The sequence below is a fragment of the Theobroma cacao genome, chromosome 5 (assembly GCF_000208745.1).
Source record: "Theobroma cacao cultivar B97-61/B2 chromosome 5, Criollo_cocoa_genome_V2, whole genome shotgun sequence".
Classification (NCBI taxonomy): Eukaryota; Viridiplantae; Streptophyta; class Magnoliopsida; order Malvales; family Malvaceae; genus Theobroma; species Theobroma cacao.
The window spans coordinates 21,151,288-21,161,861 of record NC_030854.1 but is presented as its reverse complement, the minus strand read 5'-3'; the positions used below and the strand labels follow the sequence as shown (position 1 = coordinate 21,161,861).

General features: G+C 33.8%; 1 protein-coding gene across 1 annotated transcript; it reads right to left on the bottom strand.

The window, feature by feature from the left end:
- Positions 2,832–10,045, bottom strand: LOC18598658. The gene is made up of 6 exons (XM_007028258.2): positions 9,541–10,045; positions 8,779–8,871; positions 8,332–8,565; positions 7,990–8,092; positions 4,621–4,850; positions 2,832–3,357 (listed from the first exon to the last, which is right to left on the bottom strand). The coding sequence occupies exons 1-6, from the start codon at positions 9,855–9,857 to the stop codon at positions 3,135–3,137; spliced, it is 1,200 nt and encodes a 399-aa protein (XP_007028320.2). The 5' UTR covers positions 9,858–10,045; the 3' UTR covers positions 2,832–3,134.

The window sequence follows — 10,574 nt, the reverse complement described above, 5'->3', positions numbered from 1 at the left end:
ATAGTAGACCCTGGCACATGCGTAGTCGACCCTAATGAGCTTGATGCGTGAAAAATGGGACATTTCAAAGACATAGTCAACCTTGGTCTCTCTATAATTGACTACCTCAGCCCATATTTGAAAAATGCACGCTCTCGAGAATTGGCTTTAATTTTCTATATTATAATTTATTGGTTGCTTTCGCCTTAGAGAAATCTTTATTTTGTTTTGACACAAAAGGAATTTTTGGTTGCCAAAAGATTTGATTTTCACACTTGTTCTAAAAGAATTTTTCTTAAATACCAATTCACCCCCCTCTGGGTATATATTGCTATGAACTTATACTACTAACATAATCGTTCTGCATCTTCTTAGAAGAAATGTGATGCTCAAATAGAAGCTCTGATATAAACCTATCCAAATATCGAACCTTCAGGTACTTTCAGTTTTGAAAGAGGTGAATGCTCTACTAAAAGATACAGGGACAAGTTGATTGATAAAGGACATATGAAAGGAAATCAGGGTAATGTGAAAACATGTCAATTTATTACCCAAAACAACTTGAAGAAATGTGTATGCCAAGTTACTAAAAAAATGCTTCAATGGCTTGAGAACTTTAAGGTGGCAGATTTTATTGACTATTGACCTCAAATCCATTATGAGTAAGTTGAAGCTGTAATAACTAGTGTGGAGGCAAGAAGGTTATTGGGGAAAAATGCCTAGTATCTTTTAAGGACAATGCATTGCTTAATAAATACAAAATTGAGGATTGGTCAAGGTTGAGCAAATGGCTATCAAACTTCTGTGATTGGATGGAGAAGATGTTGGATGGTGGTTTCAAGTGTTCAAATTCATGCATGAGCACAAATGACATTCAAACAAATCGTAGCACTATATGATGACTTTATTAGTATGGGAAAAAAAGTGCCAAGTTTGTCAATTTTGAAAGATATTTTATATTGATTAATACTACAATTAAGACAAAGATTGAGGGAAAAGTGGAGTTGGTAACGAAGATAAGCATTATGTTATTCAATTGACTGAGTTTTATCCAAAGGGAGTTCTCAAATTCCCTACAAACTTGATAATAAACAATTAAGACCAAAAATCTAATGGTAGCTTAAAGTCCATTGTTAAAGCCATAAAGAAACCCAAAAAGGTGTATGAAGAAGATGGAGAGGGAGATACAAATGGGCAAGGTGAGAGCAACCCATAACAACAAAAGCTTGGGTAACGGATTGAGCTAGTACAATGGTAGGTATATAAACGAAGGCCTTATTCAATGAGTTGGAAGGAATATTGCATTTGAAGTTAGTTCGGGGCCGATATGCTTGTGTTAGAATGTTAGCTCAAAAGATATAACTTTAAAAGGGGGTGAATTGAAGGTTTTCAAAAATTCTTGCAAACTTTGAAGAGTATAGTGCTTTTAAACCAAGCAAGAATAAAAGAGCTTCTTTAAAAACAATGAACTAAGGTCACAAAAATTCTTTTTCTATTGTTTCAAAAATAATTTTTTTTGAAGGGATTTCAAAAATAATTTGAAAAGCTAATAACAATAAAAGCAATTGTAAGAAGCAAAAAAAGAACACAAAGATTTTATAGAAGTTCGGTCTCTTTGCCTGCTTCTTCTCCCTTGGATCACCAAGGAGTTTAGAATCCATTATCTCAAAATGCTTTTCTAGGACAAAGCATAACCCTCACAAATCAATCTTTCCAAAGGCTTAGACTTAACTTTCACAATAGTCTTTTCAAGGCTTAGACTTAACCCTTCTACCTTTTCACTTGGCTAACCTTCTACAAGATTGATCCACCTAAATGATTGAAAGTGCATCCAATGTTTCACGTTAACAACCTGAAGCCATTCCATGCAGATCTAGTAGGTGCAAGCAAGAGTCAACCCATGAGAGCGACCATCACCACTAAGCCACCATCATAACACATAGTGAAGGGGACTTTTGTCAAGAGAACGATCATAATCAATCGATAGCCAACACAAGAGTATCTAGTGAAATGAGAAGGTTTTGGAGATAAATGAGATCATCTAGGAAAAAGAAACCGACCTCTGCACCTTCAAGCAGAAGATTGAAGAATTTCAAGCCAACTAATCAAAGAGGACGTCGACAAATTAAGTGGGGGAGGATGTCATGAGCCAACCTTGTATAGGGCTCTAACAGGGTAGAATTGTACTTGCATGGGAAACGTCCCTCTTTCAAACATTGCAATGGTTATTCAAGAAATACTTGTAAAACCTTATAATCTCTTTATAAGGCGTAAACAGTCAACGGATTATTGGATTGTCTCACTTGTAAAGGTATGTTTGTAAGAAATCATCTAAGGTTGCTCATATAACCTGACGATGAACTTGATCTCTTTTGTACTCATTTTCATATTAATAAAACATTTTCCTTTATGTGACTTCAATGGTTACGTATATGACATTTAATATGCCTTGTGATTTCAATGTGCATTGTATAAGTCTAATTTGTTGCTATTGTTGATGCTTGATCAAATATAAACAAATTATAAGCTAACTTACGTAGAAACATTCACTTAAGCACCGCACAAACTATCACATACTTAAACAAAGAAGTGTAGTTCATGATAATTGATCTCAAAACATGTGCAAGATGTGCTGAGCTAAAAAGTGATAATGCTATGAGTGATATTCATTGATAATTTGTACTATTACACATACTAAATATGATCATCTTAGATTGCAAATGACACAATCACCCTAATGATCTATCTCATTACCACAATTATTAGATCACCAAATACTAAGTCTTCATTATGTCATTTGTTTAGATGAAATTTATTAAGGTAATCACATTGGACACCAGACCTAATTGAGATAATTTTAACTGGCAATGTTGAAATTTCCTCGAAGAAAAAGAGAAACAAAAGGCTGTACAATGCATTTTAAAAGCATATACAACCATGTATCCTACCAGACAACACAATTTACATTTGCCACTTTCTCCCACCTTTTCCCAGGACTCTTGATTCCCTGCAATGTAGCTGCAAGATTCAGATATTCAATTCAAGAAAATGACCAAATTGTTGCCTCAAGGGATGATCATATTCGCAAAATATTACACTACATGTGGAAGGTAATAGGCTGGATTACAGAATGAATTTGAACTATAACAGAAAAGTTAGCTTCCTTCTCCATCCAAAGTATAAACAGGAATTTGCCACATCTTAGTGTTCTTCTTTGGGTCATCTGTGAGACTGAGATCCGTATCATCTTCCTTGAAAGTTTTAATGAATGTTTTGGCTCCCATCAAGATAAGCCTCTCAATCATGAATAATTGGTAATTGTTCTCAATTAAGGGATCCAAGATCTGACTATAATTTGATGAATAAGCCAACTTGTACCTGAAAACATAAGCAACCAAAATAATCAAGGTTAGCTTGAAAGTTTGCCTAATATATCTCAATTCATCGGTTTTTTCCTATTGCTTACACAGTACAATCTAATTGATGCATAACACACCATCCTTAAATTTTAATTTATACCATATATCCCCTTTTTGTCAGCACAGTCTAGCTTCTCTCTTCTTTTTAAGTCAGCAAAATTCTAGTTTCCCAATAACCATGATTTCAATTAAGTCCTGATGACATGACTTAGAAATATGAAAGCCAAAGATTAGCATCTTATACTTCTCTGCCAACACAGAAGTCAAAACTGCTCTTTTCTATCACACATCATTAGAATGCTACCTTTCTAAAATTTCATCATCACCACTAAACCACCTGTATGAAACCATATTTAGAAAATCCAACCCACCCTGACTCAGAAATAAAGCATTGAATAACCTCCTGTGTAAATTTCATGTGAGGACTGGCTTGATAACTCTCAGCCACCAGCACTCATTTCATTTGCTCTTGCTGATGCCTCAACACATTTTGTTGTTTACAGACCAAAAGGAACGTCAATTGGACGATGTAAGGAGAGTTAAAACAGCAGTTTGCAGAAAATTGAATCACTCGTACCCCCCCACCCCCCCATTGCCACTATTAAATATATAAATAAAGAGTAAATTACACTTACACCCCCCGCACGTTCACCATTTTGCAAATAGCATCCTATGCCTTACTTTTTTGCACTTAATACCCTGCCATTTCAATTTATTATCATAGGGAATTATGCTTTTAATTTCAATGAATGACTAAAAAAACACCCTCATATTTAAAACACTTAAGGCTACTTTTGTAATTTTATTGGGTGAAATTAACATGTAACTGCAGGGTGTTATGGGCTAGAAAATAAATCACAGGATGTTATTTGCAAAAATGCAAGAACTCACAAGGAATGTAAATATAACCTATAAATAAATAAAAAGCTTTAAGCATATCAGAATAAATTTTTGCCGCAGTACAAGGAAGGTATATCTTCACCAAGTAAGCAAAATTGTGGTTCATTAAATGTTAACATAAAAATAAAGAAAATGAAACCATATCAACATGCATAACAAACCTTCATTTGGCACAACCTAGGAATTCCTACAAGCAAAATTTGGCACAATAGACGTGCTCTTCATAGCTGAAGTGGAAAGATGAAAGGGAAAAATGTATCTATGTTCAAGATGAAGTATATTATACAGGTTTCTAACTCTTGAGCAGTTAAGAAGATTTTACCTGACAGAAAGTGGTGAGAAAAATCCAGGTGTTCTTTCATTTGAAGCAATAAAAAGAGTTCGTCCAGCTGGTACCCACTTCTGAATTCTACGAAGGATAAATTCCGCACGGGTGTCCCTATCCAAATGAGGGTGTAGGCTCCTTTCAACCCCATACCTATCCTTCCTTGTTTTTATTTTATCACCTCGACGAACATGGATAGCATAATAGTCACCAAGGAGTGTTTTAATCTGTGGACACAAAAACAAATATCAGGGACTGACGGACTATGAAATGAATGTGTATTTTCCAAAAGAAAAACAGAATGAAATGTAACAGTTATGCAGAAAATTACTTGTAAGGAACAATTTATCTCTTGGAAATGAAGATACAATCAGATTTGTTTCATTTGCTGTGGTTCACATCCAATAATACATCTTGACAACGAATCTAAGTTGCAAGTTCGATATCATCTTTACATCATAAGAACCATCCAATTACACAAGGATAATTGTATTCCTACATTTGAGCTCAAATTGAAAACCATCTGAGATCAAGGATCGTAACTTGACCTCATCCAAATTATCACAACAATATAAGGATAACCTCACTACTCCCTTGAACTCAATACCAAACCTAGTTTGATCATAGTGTTCCTTTTTAATTATGAAGCATCAATACTTCAAAGCCCCCCTTGCCAGAGGTGGAAGTTGAGTGGGAAGGGTTTAGGTTGGGTCATTTTCAGGCTCAACACTTGTTTTATTCAGGTTTTGATCATTTCAGATTCTAGTTGTTAAGCTTTTTAAAGTCAAATCAAACTAGATTTCGAGAGATTATTTATCTGCAGATTAGTTTTTCGAATTGTACCATTCAGATTAATTCAGGTTTGGGTCATTTTGAGTTCAGGTCGTTTTGGGTTCAAGTCATTTTTGAGTTCAAATTAGGCAGATTTGGATTGTTGACTTTTCCTGGTAAAATAGAATTGAGTTGGGTTCAGGTTCAGGTGGGTCAAGCAGGCTTTTCAAGTTCGGATGAGCTTTTCCATCTCTACCCCTTGGCATTATTGCTGTATATATATTTGAAATAACAAGATACATATCTGATGCATCTCAATATACCCAAAATGTAAAGTCATTTCAATATGCGGCAGATACTTCACCAATACATCCAATTTGCCTATCCAATAAGTTAGACAAAACATAAACACATTTTTGTCCAAAGTCTTTTTGTTCCTTTTCCTTCAATATTCTCGATTATCAAACAAGGTTGGTAAGCAAAAGCAAGGCAAACTTGACAAAGAAATCCAAAGAAAAGTCTATGTTTACCACATTAAGAAGTCTATTTGAGTAAAGAAGCTGGTAACTTTAAATTAGCACATAACCATACGATACCTGACTTGGTATATTGTGTGAGTTTGAAAAATACCATGTCAGATGACAATTATCAGTATTATAGCTGATTTTTGTGCTAGCTATATCATCCTCATCATATATTTTGGACAGTAGATGCACTTCATATGTGTTCTAATCGAATCATAATTGATTTTATACATATTGAAAGACCTTTTTACTGCTTATTCTAGTCAATGTTATAGACTGCTTCTAGAGAATAAGAAAGTGAAGCAGGAAAGGATAAGAGGGAAAGCAAGACAGCAGAAGTAGCATATGTCAAAGAAAATATATGAAGCTTGATTGATATAAAGAAAAAGGCAAAAAGCAATGACAACTCCTAAAATTGAGAAATAGGAAAAGTCCAAACTAGCCCAGCAAAAATGACAAATGAAGAAAAAAAAACAGAACAACAATATTGCCAGTTCAGTGTATTATCAGTGTGTGTACAGTGTCAAGGGGTTGAACTCTAGTATATAGTAAAATGTCCACTTTAGCTACCGACTAGACCTGGGTCATTTCTTTGCTATTGGACTTCCAGACGTTCTAGAAATGCTAGACATCAAATTTGATATAAGGCACCTAAAAATATGCCACATTATAAGCATCTATCTCTCTCTCTCTCTCTAACAAAATCATTTGCTAGAGATTCTAAAACATCAAAATGTGTCACTGCTTGATTTATCTGAACCTCAAATTGGATATAAGAGACCTAGTACACTCATGTGTCACCCTGTGTGATTTAAACCCACATATGATAGGTGATAAGCTTGAACTCTTTTCAAGTGAACAAGGGATGATGACTACTTACTGCATCCATCTAGAGTTCCATTACATTTCATATTGGAGACAATTAGACTATGAAAATTATGAATTGTTTCAGTGCTAGATTTATCTAAACCATGAATCTTATAGAAGGGCTGCATTAAGTATCTTCAAATCAAATACTTATGAAGCAAAATGAATTCACAATCAAATCCTCAAGTATCTTAATAATTTATAATCCAAGCCTATCAGAAACTGAAAGAACATAGGTAATTGCAACTAAAACCTAAACTCAAATAGAAATGTGAAGTACCAAAAATAACCCTTCAGCCCTTGGAACATAAGATACTAATTTATATAAAATACCTAGATATTCTATAATATCCTAAATATTTATAAAAGTTACAATTAAACCCATAAATTATAATAAAGATACTTTAATCCTTCAACTAGCTTCTTCCCATCCTCAATCACTAAGCTACGTATGTGGTAATGCTATGTGATAAGCTAGAATTATTAGAAGGAAACATTGTGCACAAACAAGAGATGACAGCTACACTATGCAACAATGTAGAGTTTGATTAGATTTTTATGTTGAAGATACTTAAGAATATGATGGATAGGCCATCTTGCATGGACAATGATGAGTATACACTGCATCCATCAAAATTTTCATTGCCTTTTATACTTAAGATACTCAAAACTTTTTATACTTAAGATACTCAAAAATTTGATGGATACATCTTATTCAACAAGTCCAAACGTTACACTAAACTATATACAGTTTGGTGTTGGTTAAAAGTATATCATATAATTGACGATCAAGATGTGTTCACTTCATATCTTAGCTTATAAAGCTGAAGCTTTGAGGGTCAGGTAAAGAAACAGATAAAAGTGCAACTGAAACTGCACACTTCCAGATAATAATTTCACAGTCATCTATATGCTGTAAAAAGTGTTATCACACAGAAAATATAGGGAGAAAAGAAAGCAGTGGAGTACCCAGCTCAACTTATGGAGGCAAAAATATCTATGCTAACATATTAGTAAGTTTCAATAATAAAGGTGTAGTACATTTCAAATTCTTTCTGCATTAAAAAGGCAAAAGATTGCCCAGGAGCCATGTTTTTCTGAGTTAATGCTAAACAAAAAATAAATATTTAACTGTTTAAGCAAGTTACAATGCAATCTAGAAGATTTAAAGATAACATGGAAAGCAGGATTAAATAACACACACCTGGTCAGCTGCATTTCTTAATTTTTCTGCCGCCATCGAAGGAAGAAATGAATAAGGTAACATCACAGCACTGCGATTGTTTCGATCCTTGCACTCCATAAACCTGATTAGTGCCAGAGTAAAAATTTAGAAACATCCAGATATCTTAACTAATTTGTATAGAACTGCTTGAAGTTTATTTTATGAAAACTGATGGCTACAAAGAAGTAAAATGTACTTAAATCTACACCCTCTCCACATGCCCTCTTGTGGACTCTGGTGGTTAAGATCAACCAATGGGACATAAGAAAAAGAGAATAAGCCAATCAATTACTTAATATGGAATCAAGTACCATGAAGTACCATGACAAAGGGCTAGCAGTGCGGTTAATGAGCAAGAGATTTGAGTAGCGACTATCCTCTTTGAGATCCACCCGCTTAAGTCCTTCCACATGGGCGACCCCTCTGGCTCCCAACTTCATACTTGTTGATAGTATCAGATGCCATACATTTGAATTGTCTAAGATCGCAGGTACAGTTTCAGATATTAGGTCAAGATCATATAAAGAATCCATGGCACAAGAGCTTGCAGCCCACCTGCCAAATGAGAAAAGAAAGTTTAGATTTTATAGCTCTCTTCTTCACTGTTAACCTTACATGAATAAGCCAAATTGATGCTTCAACTTCACATAAATCTTGCTGTAGGATTATAAATACCAAGCAGAAAAACAACATTTGCAAAAAATAAAATAAATAGTAACAATAACAGTTATATAGTTCACTGAAAGGAAAAAACTTCATAAAAATAACCTTTCCTCTGCAGTTGCATTGGCAAGATTATGGAGGATTCCCTTGTTATTGTGTATTGGATTAATACACATTCTGGAAGGCATAACAAAAGTTCTGCAATAGGAAACAGATCACCAGAGGAAATCATTAAAAAGTTGCATTTTTCACTGAATGTACTGTAAAAAAAAAAAATCCAAATGTAACACTAAGAATGCTAAATTAGCCTTGAACTACAGGTTATAGATCAAAACTGACTCTTCTTTTTTACCTTTTGTCCAAATCAAAACTTGACTCTTCATTCCATTGAACAATAACTCATAGGAGAAAGAATATACTATTGCATTGTATCACCATGTACATAACAACAAAAATGAGACAGAAAATGATGGCACTTATCAACATCTTAAAATTCTACAATATTGGAGTAATTTCTATTTGTTTAAAATTCACTGTTTGTTCACCAAGCTCTTCCACCAAGAACCATCAGTCCCAAGCTTCACAATCACATTAAGCACAAGTGAAAATATATAGCTACATTGATGACTAAATACTGAGATGAAAACATTCATTTCTGAGTAGATGGCATTGCCCCTGTTCCAAATTTAATATCCTAATACATGAATGATTTGCCCCTTGTTCTTTCCTTTTTCATTTAAATAAAAAGGGTAGAAAGAGCAAGGATTCTAGTCTAGTGAATTACTAGTAGATGTACTAAATTTAGCTTAGTCAGCTGATAAAATGAAAATCAGAAAAAAAAAAAAAAGGAGAAAGGCAGTTGATTACCTGTTCAAGAAGATGGCTTCTTCAAGAGCACACCTGAGGCTAGATTCTTGGTGGCCCAAGCCTTCGCATGAGTCGCAATGCTTTCCAGGGCAATCAATTCGGTCACCCCAGTACAAATACTTGTCATGCAGAGAGTGCTGCCTTGCATTCTTTCTCAAACGGGTTTTGGCTTTAGGAGAGCTGAATGAAAACCCATTTGTGGAATCCATAGATGAAAACAAGAAAAGAAATGCAATGGCAGTTATGCACACCAAAATCATGATGGGAATCGGGGATCTCAACCTTGGTTTCGACTTCAGGGCTTTGGGAGTTGCCATTCTTAACCTTTAACAAGAATAGATTGAGAAAACAAAACAAAAAAAAAGGGAGATTGATGACTGAATTTCCCTTGCTCAAAAGTTAAAACCGAAAGCATAACGCCATCGTTACAGACTTTAGATTTGAGATCTTGCCAGCCACCTGAGTTTTATGGAGCCCGCTATCCCACTTTCACTTATCTCAACCATTTTTTTAAAGTTTCTGTGATTTCATTTCTTTTTTATTTTTTCCCTATGAAACAAATCAGTAATGGTATTCCAAAATTAACCCTAAAACTTAAATTGATCGGTTCAGTTGGTTGTTCGGTTTATTTCGTCATAATTAAAGATCGAATGGGTTTAATATTTTTAGAAAATTGATCGAATTGACCAAATTTAAAGAGATGACTAAACCGATCAAATATCAAATTGGTTTGATCGTTTAATTTTGAATTAAAAAAATTAAAATTTTATCACTTTTATCTTTTATAAATTATAATATTAAAATTTATAAATTTTCATTCAAAAATTATAAAATATATAAATAATCTAAACATAATATTTATCCTTTTGCTTACATAAATCACAATATTTTTGTTATTTCACATAAACCATAAAATTAACATTCAAAGTATTCTAACCTCTAAGCTTTAACATTTAACATTCAATATAATAAAATTAATAAAATTAATATCCACATAATAAGACAACCTACATAAGTGATAAGCTATCAAATAG